Genomic DNA, 15,163 nt, shown 5'->3' on the forward strand with positions numbered 1-15,163 from the left:
CCCCCCATTGAAACCATAGATGGGGCATAGTTTTTTTTCCTACTGCCATCAGGACCTTCTCTAATCCCAATGGCCACAGTCTGGCCCCCCTATGGTCTGAAGGACCGTAAACTGGCCTTTTGTTTAGAAAGTATGTAGACCCCTGGTATAGACCTTGATCAGCCATTTTATTGAGATCACAGTCCGTAAAATGTAGCCATCCTCCCCATGTTGTGCCCCACCCCCAAGTGAGTCCTTCAGACTCGGCTGATCACAGGGCAAATCGCAGTGGCCCTTTACCACATGATCAGCTGTCAGCCAGTGACAGCTGATCACACAATGTAAACAGAAGCCGGTTATCTGATTTTTTTTCCCTCACACTGACAGCTTGAGGAGAAAAGAGGAAAGCCGATAACTGGCCACTGTTTAAGGGACATCAGTCTCCAACATTGCCAACCAGTGCTGCTAATTCATGTCCACCAGTGCCACCTATCTGTGCCCTTCAGTGCTGCCAATCAGTGCCCTTTAGTGCCTGCTCATCACTGTCACTTAGGAGGCACTGATGGGCGGCACTAATATCAGTGACCATCAGTGCCACCTATCAGTGACCATCAGTGCCACCTATCAGTGACCATCAGTGCCACCTATCAGTGACCATCAGTACCATCTATCAGTGCTGCCTCATGAGTGCCCATCAGTGCAGCCTCATCAGTGCAAACCAGTGAAGGAGAAAAATTACCTGTTTGCAAAATTTTATAACAAACCGTGAAAAAAAATAATTTTTTTCTTTTTTTTGTCTACATTTTCGGTCATTTTTTGTTTGTTTAGTGGTGATCAAATATCCACCAAAAGAAAGCTCTATTTGTGTAAAAAAAAAAAGAAATTACAAAAAATTCATATAAGTACAGCGTTGTATGACCGTGCAATTGTCATTCAAAGTGCGACAGCGCTTAAAGCTGAAAATTGGCCGGGGCAGGGTTGGGGTAAAAGTGCCCGGTAGGCAAGGGGTTAAAGCAATATTAAACCCAAATGCAAACATTTATTATATTGTAGCATACCAATTCTTAGATGTAATGGTTGCATTAGGCCAGCCATAGGCAGTTTGAATCTCATTTCGGACCATGTATGGGCAACCTTAATGATCGATCAACTTGGGTACAACCAGCCTTCTGGATTTTGCATGCGATTATCTCTAGCAGCTAGTATAGCAATAATCACCATCTTCCCACGGCAGGAGAATACAATGGCTCGGCGATAGTGATTCCCTAGTTTGTGTTGATGGGGGAAACAACCTGTGATTGCAGGAAAGAAATTTGCTCCATCTGTGAGCTGCTTTAGTTTTAGTTTTTAGGCTTGCTTTCTTCTATTTTCATCTGGTGATCTAGCCAGTAAGTCTGTTGTTTTTTAAATGAACAAGCTATCTTCCAGATGTATCAGTTTACAGGGATAGGACTAACCATTCAACACTGACAGGGGTTGCTTATAATGATCAGTGTTTATGTATAAACTAGAGCTGCATGAATAATTGTTAAAAAAATTGCGATCTCGATTAAATCCCCCTCACGATCTTAATTAGTCGTTTCCACGATTCTTAGTGCCGGTTCACACTTCCGCGTGTGCGGCGATCGCATGTAATATCGGAGCGCACTGCTCCTTCATTACATGCGATCGGATGTGCAGTGCGAATTCAGCCATACACTTTGTATGGCTAAATTCGCACTGCACCCGCACAAAACTCGCACATGACCCTTTTTTTCAGCCGCATCAGGATCGGATCGCACAGTGGTTCACACTTGTGCGATCCGATCCTGTGCGAACTGTCAGATTGCACTGCGATATGTGATCAAACTGGGGGTGTCGTTAACATTTCATTGACACCCCCAGCGTATCGCATATGGCAGTGTGAACTGCCGGGGGTGCGTTTGCGATGCGGGAACAGGCTGCGAATTCACAGCCTTCCCACATCGCACAAGTGTGAACCGGGACTTACAGTGCAGAGCCGTTCTCTGCTCATTCACAGCTGTCCGAGAAAAAAAAAAGAGCCTCCAAAATGTTTATCAACATTGCTCAGGCTGGGAGATAACTATAAACATGTTCTACAATGTATCGATTCTTTCTTTTAGATCAAAGGGATGAACCTCTGTCTGTATATGAGGTCAGTTTAACCACTTAAAGCGGAGTTCCACCCGAAATTTATACTTACCTCCATCTTCTCGCTCCCGGTCACCTGAAAAACAAATGGATAATCGCAATTTTTTTTTTTTTTTCACTTACCTTTTAGAGAAAATATACTCACCTTACTTCCTTCTTCCTCCCCTCGGCGGCCACGGCGATTCGTCACTTCCTGGATTTTGCAATGATTCCTGGGAGCTGAACGTCATCGCTCCCAGGAATCATTGCGCCTGCACCGGCCCCGACGTCAGTTCCGGGGCGCGCGCGTCATTCCCTTCTAAACAGCTTCTGGGCATGCCCAGAAGCTGTGGAGGGATGACGCGCGCGACCCGGAAGTGACGTCGGGGCCGGTGCAGTGCATCGTGGGACCGAAGAAGGAGGAAGAGGACCGAAGAGGACGCGGAAGAGGATCGTGCTGGCTTCAAGCTGCCCACACCTGAGATGGCAGCGCTGGAGAAGACAATTTCAAGGTAAGTATTTATCCTGAAAGGTAAGTGCAACCCGGGACAGATCAGAGGCTAGCCATTGTGGAATGTGCTAGCCCTGACTGTCCCGGGGGTATTTTTGTAAAAAAATGTATAACCAGGGTGGAACTCCGCTTTAAAGACTATGGCCCCATTCACACAGGCTTTCCAATCAGGTTCGTCTGTCAGTTTTTTCAGGCGGACGTGATCGGATTCTTTGTGCACCTCTATGGAGCAGCGGATGTCAGCGATGACCTCTCCGCTTACACCCGCTGCTCTCTGATCCGATCCTGTCCATGAAAACCAGACGGATGGAAACCCTAGGATCAGATGAAAATGGACAGGAAGTCCGTTTTCATTAGATCTCCCATAGAGGAGAGCGGGGATCTGACAGGTCCATCTCTGCAGTAAGCGGAGACGGAGCTGCCATCCAACTGCTCAGCATGGATCGGCGGATCAACCCCTGCTGAGCAGAACAGAGTCTGCCGGGCAGAAAGCCTGTGTGTATACAAACCCGATTCCAAAAAAGTTGGGACACTGTACAAATTGTGAATAAAAACAGAATACAATGATGTGGAAGTTTCAAATTTAAATATTTTATTCAGAATACAACATAGATGACAAATCAAATGTTTAAACTGAGAAAATGTATAATTATAAGGGTAAAATAAATTGATTTTAAATTTTATGGCATCAACACATCTCAAAAAAAGTTGGGACAAGGCCATGTTTACCACTGTGTGGCATCCCCTCTTCTTTTTATAACAGTCTGCAAACATCTGGGGACTGAGGAGACAATTTATTTGCCCAAGTTTAGGAATAGGAATGTTGTCCCATTCTTGTCTAATACAGGCTTCTAGTTGCTCAGCTGTCTTAGGTCTTCTTTGTCTCATCTTCCTCTTTATGATTCGCCAAATGTTTTCTATGGGTGAAAGATCTGGACTGCAGGCTGGCCATTTCAGTACCCGGATCCTTCTTCTACGCAGCCATGATGTTATAATTGATGCAGTATGTGGTCTGGCATTGTCATGTTGGAAAATGCAAGGTCTTCCCTGAAAGAGACGACGTCTGGATTGGAGCATATGTTGTTCTAGAACTTGGATATACCTTTCAGCATTGATGGTGCCTTTCCAGATGTGTAAGCTGCCCATGCCACACGCACTCATGCAACCCCATACCATCAGAGATGCAGGCTTCTGAACTGAGCGCTGAGAACAACTTGGGTTGTCCTTGTCCTCTTTAGTCCGGATGACACGGCGTCCCAGTTTTCCAAAAAGAACGTAAAATTTTGATTCGTCTGACCACAGAACAGTTTTCCACTTTGCCACAGACCATTTTAAATGAGCCTTGTCCCAGAGAAAACTCCTGCGCTTCTGGATCATGTTTAGATATGGCTTCTTTTTTGGCCTATAGAGTTTTAGCCGGCAACAGCGAATGGCACAGTGGATTGTGTTCACCGACAATGTTTTCTGGAAGTATTCCTGAGCCCATGTTGTGATTTCCATTACAGTAGCATTCCTGTATGTGATGCAGTGCCGTCTAAGGGCCCGAAGATCACGGGCATCCAGTATGGTTTTCCAGCCTTGACCCTTACGCACAGAGATTGTTCCAGATTCTCTGAATCTTTGGATGATATTATGCACTGTAGATGATGATAACTTCAAACTTTGCAATTTTTCTCTCAGAAACTCCGTTCTGATATTGCTCCACTATTTTTCGCCGCAGCATTGGAGGAATTGGTGATCCTCTGCCCATCTTTACTTCTGAGAGACAATGCCACTCTGAGAGGCTCTTTTTTATACCCAATCATGTTGCCAATTGACCGAATAAGTTGCAAATTGGTCCTCCAGTTGTTCCTTATATGTACATTTAACTTTTCCGGCCTCTTATTGCTACCTGTCCCAACTTTTTTGAAATGTGTAGCTCTCATGAAATCCAAAATGAGCCAATATTTGGCATTACATTTCAAAATGTCTCACTTCCAACATTTGATATGTTATCTATATTATATTGTGAATAAAATATAAGATTATGAGATTTGTAAATAAGTCCATTCCTTTTTTACTCACAATTTGTACAGTGCCCCAACTTTTTTGGAATTGGGTTTGTGTGTGTGTGTGTGTATATATATATATATATATATATATATATATATATATATATTTAATTTTTTTTATCAGAGACCCTAGAGAAGGAATGGCGATCGTTTCAATACTTTAAGTCACACTGTATTTGTGCAGCGGTCTTTCAAAAGCAATTTTTGGGGGAAAAACACACTTTAATTTAATTAAAAAAAAAAAATTAAATAAACCGTAAAGTTAGCCAAATTTTTTTTTGTATAATGTGAAAGATGATGTTACACTGAGAATGGTGAGAGAATCATGATCTTTATTCTAAGCAAAAAAATTGTGATTCTTATTTTGTCCAGAATCCTGCAGCTCTAGTATAAACCTTTATCCCAAAATGAAAAAACAGTTTTTTTGTAACTGATAAAGTGTTAGCTAGAGTCACTCTAATACAGGAGGTGTGTTACTGGCCAGATCACCAGGTGAAAACGGAGGGGAAAAAAGCCTAAAAAAAAGAAAACAAAGACAGCCACCACATCTAATGATTGGTAATATATTTATATACCACTATACATGCCAGATTATGTACCTGTACGTCATTTGACTTCAAATGGTTGTACCGGAGTGACCCCGGTACCGTTGTTTAGAGCTGACAGTCGGCTCTCTTATAATAACCGGAGCAGCTAAGTAGCCACTCGATTGTTATTGAAAGCAGCAGGGGGGGGACTTACACCCCCACCCCCACCCCTCGCCACTCACCTGGGCTCTCTGTGCCCGGCCTGTGGAAATTTTGCCTTGACAAAAGGGCACTTTGAGCATCAAGGGGCAAGTGCTCAAGCACCCTCTGCCCCCCCCCCCCCCCCCCGCACGTGCTTGCTCCAAAATGATGGTCTCAATATGTATATGTATACCTCGACCTAAAGATGAATGACAGACCCGAACCAGCTATTTATTTGTTACAGGTATTTACATAGGGCTGACAAACCTATGCAGTGCCTTATATGTTGGGGGGGAACAAATATTTGATCCCCTGCAGATTTTGTAAGTTTGCTCACTTACAAAGAAATGAAGGGTCTACGATTTTTATCATAGGTGTATTTTAAATGATAGAGACAGAATATCAACCAAAAATCCCAAAAAAACACATAATACAAATATTATAAATAAAGTTGCAGTTTAGTGAGTAAAATAAGTATTTGATCTCAAAGTAAAATATGACTTCGTACTTGATGGAGAAATCCTTGTTGGCAAGCACAGAGGTAAAATGTTTCTTCTAGTTGGTGACCAGGTCTGCACACATCTCAGGAGGGATTTTGGTCCACTCTTCTTTACAGATCTTCTCTAAATCCTTAAGGTTTCTTGGCTGTTTCTTGGCAACTCAAAGTTTCAGCTCCCTCCATAAATGTTCTATAGGATTTAAGGTCTGGAGACTGGCTAGGCCACTCCATCACCTTAATGTGCTTCTTCTTGGGCCACTGCTTTGTTGCCTTGACTGTATGTTTTGGGTCCTTGTCATGTTGGAAGACCCATCCAGTGGTATATTTTGGTTTTGTGCTGCCCTAGGCAAGACTAAAATTGGGCGCCGCCTTCCCCCCTCCTCCTATGTAAATTTGCCCACTCCTTTTTAAACGGATGTGACTCCCTCCAAAATTGAAGGACTGCAAGTACCATCATGGACCCCTGAGATCTCACGAGAAAGGGTTGAAACGGATGAGAGAGAGAGAGGGGGTGAGGGAGGGGGGTGAGAGAGAGGGGGGTGAGAGAGAGGGGGGGTGAGAGAGAGAGCGAGGGGGGATGAGAGAGAGAGAGAGCGAGGGGGGTGAGAGAGAGGGGGGGATGAGGGAGAGAGAGAGAGGGGGGGTGAGAGAGAGAGAGGCGGGAATGGGAGAGAGAGAGAGAGGGGAGGGGGGGTAAGAGAGAGGCAGCTCTAGCAACCAGTGGCCAAAAGAGTCTCAGGTGGAGGGGGGGGTGGCTTTTTTGCTGCCCCCCTGCAAAGGTGCCGCCCTAGGCCTGGGCCTTGTTGGCCTAGATCAAAATACAGCACTGGACCCATCTATGACCCATTTTCAGTATTCTGGCTGAGGGAAGAAGGTTCTCATCCAGAATTTTACAATACATGGCCTTCTCCATTTGCCCCTCATTGCGTCAGCCTGGATCTTTAGAAGAGAAACAGCCCCAAAGCATAATGATTCCACCTCCGTGCTTAACTGTAGGGATGGTGTTCTCCGTGTCATAGTCAGCATTTTTCTTCCTTCAAACACGGCAGGTCGAGTTAATGCCGAAGAGCTCAATTTTAGTTTTATCTGACCACAGCACTTTCTCCCAATCCTTCTGTGAATCATTTAGATGTTCATTGGCATGCTTCAGATGGGCCTGTACTGTACATGAGCCTTCTTGAGGAGGGGGACCTTGCGGGTGCTGCAGGATTTCAATCCATAGGGGCGTATTGTGTTACCAATGGTTTTCTTGGTGACTGTGGTCCCAACTGCCTTGAGATCATTCACAAGCTCCTCCTGGGTAGTTCTGGGCTGATCCCTCACTTTTCTCATGATCATCCTTACCCCATGAGGCGAAATCTTGTATGGAGCTCCAGACTGAGGGCGATTGATGGTTATTTAATATTTCTTTCATTTGCGAATAATCGCTCCAACAGTTGTCTCCTTCTCACCAAGTTTCTTGCTGGTGGTCTTGTAGCCCATTCCAGCCTTGTTCAGTTCTACAATCTTGTCCCTGACGTCCTTTGACAGCTCTTTGGTCTTGCCCATGATGGTGAGGTTTGAATGGAAGAAAGAGATTCTGTGGACAGGTGTCTTTTATACACATAACGAGTTGTCGTTAGCAACGCCTTCTTAAATTGACAGGACTAATCTGTGAACCACATGAGCACATACTGTAGCCAGTCTGTGGGAACCAGAATTATTGTTGGTTGGTAGGGGATCGAATACTTATTTTACTTTGAACTGCAACTCAATTTGAAATATTTGTATCATGTTTTTTTCTGGATTTTTGGTTGATATTCTGTCTCTATAATTTAAAATACGCCTATGATAACAATTATAGACCCTTTATTTCTTTGTAAGTGGGCAAACTTACAAAATCTGCTGAGGATCAAATAATTATTTTCCCCACTGTGTATGTAGCACCCTCCTAGTTAGGTAGGTGCTAGGTAAAGCATCTATTGCTTCTGCTGCTTATCAGGGGAGCCTGATCTATTAGGTTGCCTGTCACATGTTTCCAGTTGTGATTCATTGGGTCTGAGGGAGTGTCTGTATAAGGGGCGTAACTACAGGGGTTGCAATTGCAGCCGGGCCCCATGCTCCAAGGGGCCTGTGCGGCTCCCCTGTACACCTGGATAGGTGAACTTCCAGGATCGCTAAGGTCACACTTTCGACCCGGCCCTGGCATTCCACCAACGTGGGGAGGCCCCTCCAAGATGGCAGGAAGGGGGCCACTACAGAACTTGTGAAAGGGTCCTGCTGCAGGACCGTAATAAAGGGCCCCGCAACGAGAGTAAAGGGCTCCAGGATCAGTAGGAAGAGCCCCAAGCTTAAAGGGAAGGGCCTCGGCCAGGGGTCTGGGGGGCCCTTCATGGTTTCTTACACCGGGGCCCTGAAGGTTCCAGTTACGCCTCTGGTCTGTATCCAATGAGGGAGCTCGTTGGACAGTGGAGGAAACCCAGCCAATGACACATTAGCTTTTGTGGGAGTCCCAGTGGGAGGGCATTCTTGCAATGCATCCTGGGATTGCTCATAAAAGCGGAGGGGGCATGGGACAGGGCGTCTTTGGCCCGGAAGCAGAGTCCCAGGAGGAGGTGGACGCCTGTCTCTCCTTGTACATTTCTATCAGTCCCTACCATCAAGGAGCTTACAATCCAAGATCCCTACTTCACATGCAACCATACTAGGGATAACTTAGACCAGACCCAATTAACCTACAAGGTTATCTATGCAGTGTTGAAGGAAACCCACACTCCACAGGGAGAACATGCAAACTCCATGCAGGTAATGTCATGGCTGGAATTTGAACTGATGACCCTAGTTAAGAAGTACTAACCACTTAGTAACAGATACTATTAGTCATACTCAACTGATCTCTTTCCTGTTCTATGTAGGCTGGCCCTACGAGCCCCATTATCCCGACTTCACCAGGAGGTAGAAACCTTCCGTTATCGAGCAATATCCGACTCCTGGCTGACCGTCAACCGAATGGAACAAGCCAGGACCGAGTACAGAGGGGTATTACTGTGGATGAAGGATGTGTCTCAAGAACTCGACCCCGATCTCTACAAACAGATGGAGAAATTCCGAAAGGTACTTCCAAAGGAAATTTTTTATGTATTGTATTTGTTTGTATGTATTTTTTTCTCTAGGTTGTTGTCTAAGCTGAACTCTAGGCATATGTAAAAGAAACAATTTAATACAGCTCTTAATATATCATTAAATGCATTTATTTTTTAATGTAAACCTAAACTTGTTCCACACCCAGCCTCTGTATAGCAGGACTAGAGTCTTAGAGAAGCAGCACAAGACGCAAATAAGTTTATGTGCTGACAACAAGCATGCTGATAGGAGGAGAGAGCAGAGTGATGAAGAGATGAGCTCATTACTGTGCTGCTTCTCCTGGAAAGGTCTTTTACCACCTGGGCTTAGAGGAAGTGGGTTCAATGATGGTGACTGAGAACATCCAATGGCATAAACTAGATATATAAAAATAGAGGAATTCACAGGCCGTGGCCAGAGTTTATTATGTCCAACATTTCGGTAGCTATTAGTTCATCTTGTCAAGGTGAAAAGTAGTACTGCATGGGACAGCTCTGCATTGAAGACCTATATTACAGCAAAAGCTGATTTTTCTATTCCTTTATTAGCCTGTTAATTTCTATCTTTTTTTTTTTTATTTTATTTTTAATTTTATCTTTTTTTTACTTCAGCTGCAGTTCTTCTTAAAGTAGGACCAGACAATCTCAATAAAGCTAAACTGTCCCTCTACCAGTCTGAGCTCTGCTCTATAGGGATGATCGAACTTTTGAAAAGTTTGGTTTGGTTTGACCAGAACACCCGAATTTCCCAAAAGTTTGGTTCGGATTCCAGAACCCCATTGAAATCAATGGGACCCGAACTTCGGGAATCAAAAAACACAATTTTAAAGCCCTAAAACCTAATAAATGCCCCTAAAAAGTGCCTAGGGTTCTGGGTCATGCCCCGGGACTATGAATCAGGCAAAAAAAGTTCTTAAAAATTGTCGTTTTAGATCGAGAGCCAATTATTGAAAAAATTATTGAAAAAAAAAAAGAGATTTCTTTGGATTAGTGTCTGGGGGGGTCTAAAAAGTGTACCTGTGAAGTTTCAGCTCTGTAGCGTGTCCAGAACCAGAAAACAAAACAGATTATTTTTCTTAGAATTTCAGTAGCGCAGGGATGGTGTTACCCTCCTTTCATAAAGTGCAAATAAATGCACTACATAAACAAAGAATTTTGAAGGACTCTGTTCTTGCTTAGTTGGATTTTTGGGTTATTTATGCAATTTATGCACTTTATTTATTTGCACTTTATGAAAGGAGGGTAACACCATCCCTGCGCTACTGAAATTCTAAGAAAGATAATCTGTTTTTTTTTGTGATGAATTTTAATTTATGTATAGTTGTCACTGAGGCTTTATCAGAGTCAGGTCACCCTAAACTACGGTCACCCTGACATGACAGAGTGGGGTCACCCTGGCATGGCAGAGTCAGGTCACCCTAAACTACGGTCACCCTGACATGGCATAGTGGGGTCACCCTGGCATGGCAGAGTCAGGTCACCCTAAACTCCGGTCACCCTGACATGACAGAGTGGGGTCACCCTGGCATGGCAAAGTCAGGTCACCCTAAACTACGGTCTCCCTGACATGGCAGTGTGGGGTCACCCTGGCATGGCAGAGTCAGGTCACCCTAAACTCCGGTCACCATGACATGGCAGAGTGGGGTCACCATGTGCTTCCTGTAAGGGGGTGTGGTATTATGCACAATAGCTGACTAGCAAGCATGTATACCTGCTGTAGATATATCAGCAGTGCAACGTGCTCACTAGACGGAACCCTGACATTTAAAAGTATCCCTACAAAAACTAGATTATTTAATCTAACTAAAGTGGAATATAGTACCCTAACTACACTGCATATCCCTTTCCTCACACTAAAAGAACAGCTCCATGCAGCAGAAGATAATCGCAAAATGACATTGGAGCTTTACAAGCAGCAGAAGAAACACAAATGCTTTCACTCTCTTCAGAAGCCTCTGTATTACAGTGCTGCTGTACAAAGTTTGTAAGAGGGTGATCTCAAGTCCCATTCAGGTGCTTTTACTGATTGTCTTAAAAGAAAACTACATTTAATTTATTTTTAATTTTATTTATGAATACAGTAAAACCTCGGATTGCGTTTGGATTGGAAACATGCTTGTAATCCAAAGAACTCGTATATATCAATTATATTCATATATAACCAATACGAAATAATGGAAACTCATGATGATTCATTTCACAACCATTTATTAATAAGTCCTTCAGTTTAAAGTCCATATAAAAATATTATGGGGTTGTGTAACCATAAAATGTCCATCCACAAATGGCGCCTCCACAAGGGGATGAGAAGCAAAATCCAGCAGGAGCTGCAGAGTAGGGATCAACCGATTATCGGCAAGGCCGATATGCACTTTCCCCAATATATCGGTATTGGCCCCGGAACTGGCTGATATTAACGTATGTAATATTAGTGTATGTAAAATCCTAGCATCCACTTTATTACTGTTTTATATAATGTCCAGTGTGTGTTCTTGTAATCTAATAGTGTGAAATACCATCATTACATCGCCGCTCTGCCCTTCCGTGACCCCCAGCTGTCAGTGGGGGTGGAGAGAAGGACAGCAGAGAGTGAGATTAGCTGAGCCCGGAGCCTCGATGTAACGGAGGATATTTCACACTATTCTAATCTAATAAAGTATTTCACACTATTCTAATCTAATAAGGTATTTCACACTATTCTAATCTAATACCCGGTGCTTCTGTGTACATTGCAAAGGGAAGGGGCTGAGATCCTCCTCTGACAGCTATGAGAGGAGAAAACAGCGTGGGAGATTAGCGAGGAGAGTACAGAGCAGCGATGTAATGAAGGTATTTCCCACTATTCTATTACAAAAACACACACTGGACATTATATAAAACACTAATAAAGTGTATTCTAGGATTTTAATGACACTAAACTAGGTTCACATGGGATTCCTGGCAGGGAGGGAAGGGAAGACGGCACATTACAGCTAAATGACTTACCCCACATGTTCAGTACCAGATTTGTGTAAAAATTGTCTTTATTTTCAAATTTTTAAATGTACAAAATATCGGCCCATATCAGCCGATACCGATACTTAGAGACCAAAATATCGGTATCGGCCCTGAAAAAACCATGTCGGTCTATCCCTACTACAGAGTATAAAAGAGAAGAGAGGCGCCTCTTAAGTGTAGCAATATGGTTACATTTATTGAAGATTCAACATTTAGCAACCCACATGGTTGATGAATAAAAAAGGCACATCTAAGTATGCAGGCATCATAGATGTGCGCAGGGGGTGTGCCAGGTGTGCCTGGGCACACCCTAATCACTACGCTGCATGATGGAGAGTGGGGAAAGGGGCTAGTAAATATGTAATTTACTGGTGCCTTCCTTTTCCAAATGAACATTGTGAACACAACTAGGTTTACTATGCTTCAGTTTGTGAATGAACAGGAAGCCGCTCAGCACAGAGCACTTCCCATTCATTCACTGTCCAGTGCAGCTGAGGCTGCAGAGAAAGGCATGCGTGTTTGAGCTTTGGGGTGCACACCCTAATGCAATAGGCTGCGCACACCTATGGCAGGCATCCGTGGTAAAGCTGTCCACATAGACCGTCCTCCGCACCGCCGGCTCTCACCGCTGTCAGTCTGCAATTGTGACCAGGAAGACTACCCTGCAGTAGAGCGAGGAGGAGCACAGAGTGGAAGGAATGACGTTGATGGCGGTGAGGAGGATGGTCAATGTGGACAGCTTTATCCCGGATGCCTGCATACTTAGTTGTGTCTGTTTTAATCATCAACCATGTGGGTTGCTAAATGTTGAACCTTCATCAAATGTAACCGTATTGCTACACTTAGAGGCGCCTCTCTTCTCTTTTATACTCAGTTGTGACATGACGCTTGTCTTGTAAAACACTGTCAGACAAATTTACTCTCAATCCAAGGTTTTACTCTACATTAAATCTGGCTTCTCCTTCTCTCCCTCCCGCCGACTTTCAGCTGCAGCAGGGAAAGCCATACAGGGGATCAGTTTCTGTAATTGGGCCCCCCACCACACTGATCACCCCCTCCTCTCCTCTGTTTGATTCCCCCGGCTGCCTGCTCCCCTTTGTGTGCCCCTGCCCCCTCCAGCACTGCCAGCTTCCTCTCCTTTCCCTCCTGTTAGCTTTCAGCTGCTGCAAGAGGAGCCACAGAAGGATCAATTCCAGTATTGCCCCGGTTAATTAACTTCCCTCTAAATGATAATATATCCCCCTGGTTGCCTGGGCCCCCCGTGTGCCCCTTTCCTCGCAGCCCTGCTGGCTTCCCTTCTCTTCCTCCCAACAGCTGTTGTAGGCATACAGAGGGATCCTTTCAGGATGGAGAGCGGGGAAAAGGGCTGGTAAAGTGTATTTGCCGGCCCCTTCCTATTTTGAAACATTATTTAGTATACTTCAGTTTGTGAATGAACAGGAGCCTCCGTATAGTGCGCTTCCTGTTCATTCATCTGCAGTGCAGCTGAGGCTACAGAGAAAGGGATTGGGGATCTGTGTACTCAGGCCCTTTCTCTGTCTCAAAAGTGAGACTTCAGGGGTCCCCTGGTATTTCACCAAAGCAACCCAACAAAAGCATTGTGAAAAAATTTGTAAAAAGTAACAAATATATAAAGAAAAAAAAAGTAAAAAATAATTAAAAACAAAATCAAGGGCTCATTTACACTGGCTCTCTGGTTCATACAGTGTGAATGAGAGGTTTGTTGGTGCAGTTTGAGCCGCCGGATACTTCATGGGAATGCAGCAGCTGTACGAACGCAGCCGCAAGTCCTAATCTGACAAGTGTGCGGGTGCGGGTGGGTGACCCAGAATGCACACTGTCTGTGTTTGCTTTTGAGTTTAATACCGCCTCAATTTGTGTCTGAAATCCACCTTTAACCACTTAAGCCCCGGAAGATTTTACCCCCTTCCTGACCAGGGGGTATTTTGCGATTCGGCACTGCGTGATTTTAACGGACAATTGCGCGGTCGTGCGACGCTGTACCTAAACGAATTTGACGTCCTTTTTTTCCCACAAACAGAGCTTTCTTTTGGTGGTATTTGATCACCTGTGTGATTTTTTGATCATGCGCTATAAACAAAAAAAGAGCGACAATTTTGCAAATATAACAATATTATTCACATTTTTTCACATGAAATTCCCCCCCAAAAAAATGTAAAAATCTAAATTTTGAACATTTTAGGCCAGTTTGTTTTCTGCTACATATGTTTGGTAAAAAAAAATCGCAATAAGCATATTTTGATTGGTTTGCGCAAAAGTTATTGCGTTTACTAAGGGAAAGATTTTTGTAATTTTTATTTATTTATTTTTTTAACGAGTAATGGCGGCGATCTGCGATTTTTTTTTTTTTTTTTTTTTTTTTTCCCCGGGACTGCAACATTGCGGCGGACAGATCAGACCCTTGACTGACATTTTTGACACTTTTGGGGGTACCAGTAACATTACTACAGTAATCAGTGCTATACATATGCACTGTTACTGTAAAAATGACACTGGCAGGGAAGGGGTTAACTTTATTGGAGAAGGAGGGGTTAAGTGTGTCCCTAGGGGCGTGCTTCTAACTGTAAAGGGGCGTGGCTTTTCATGTAACAGCAGAGATCTACGGTCCTACATAGCAGGACCGTATGATCTCTGCTGTTACACAAGGGAGAATGACAGGCAGCTTTGTTTACATTAGCCGCCTGCCTTTCTCCCTCTGTACTCGACGATCGCAAGTGACCGGCGGACATCGGGTCCGCCGGTCACACGCGCGGGGATCCCAGTGAGCGAGCAGGGGCGGGAACGGGCCTCTGGCGGCGCGCGCTCGCCCCCTATTTGCTCGCAGGCGAGTGACGTACCGGTACGTCACTTTGCCTGCACGGGGCTGACCGCCGCAGTATATATACTTGTGGCGGTCGGCAAGTGGTTAAGCCTTATATGTGCCCCACAATATACTAAAAGCTGGTGTCCATGGATATGCGTGTTTTACTTCTGGCGTGTTTAAGAAGCCTTTTTAGAGGTTCTGGAATGCAGAGTTTGAATTGGATTGCGTGTTTTGTGCTTTTACCTTGTATTGTGTTTTTATTATTTTTTTTTTTTTTTTTTTAACAAAGCATTTCCTGTTCTGCTGATTTTTTTTTCAAATGCTTTTATTCCTCTGTAAATGT

General features: G+C 44.1%; 1 protein-coding gene across 3 annotated transcripts in view; it reads left to right on the forward strand.

Moving 5' to 3' along the window:
• ICA1 (islet cell autoantigen 1) overlaps positions 1 to 15,163 on the forward strand; it is a 132,055-nt gene that overhangs the window by 64,254 nt on the left and 52,638 nt on the right. For all 3 annotated transcript variants that reach the window (XM_082258117.1, XM_082258116.1, XM_082258118.1), the window contains exon 6: positions 8,793 to 8,991. In XM_082258117.1, coding sequence (XP_082114243.1) covers positions 8,793 to 8,991 — 199 coding nt within the window. The remainder of the gene's footprint in view (positions 1 to 8,792; positions 8,992 to 15,163) is intronic.

The sequence above is a fragment of the Pelophylax lessonae genome (genome assembly GCF_965119305.1).
Source record: "Pelophylax lessonae genome assembly, chromosome: 5".
In the NCBI taxonomy this organism is placed as follows: domain Eukaryota; kingdom Metazoa; phylum Chordata; class Amphibia; order Anura; family Ranidae; genus Pelophylax; species Pelophylax lessonae.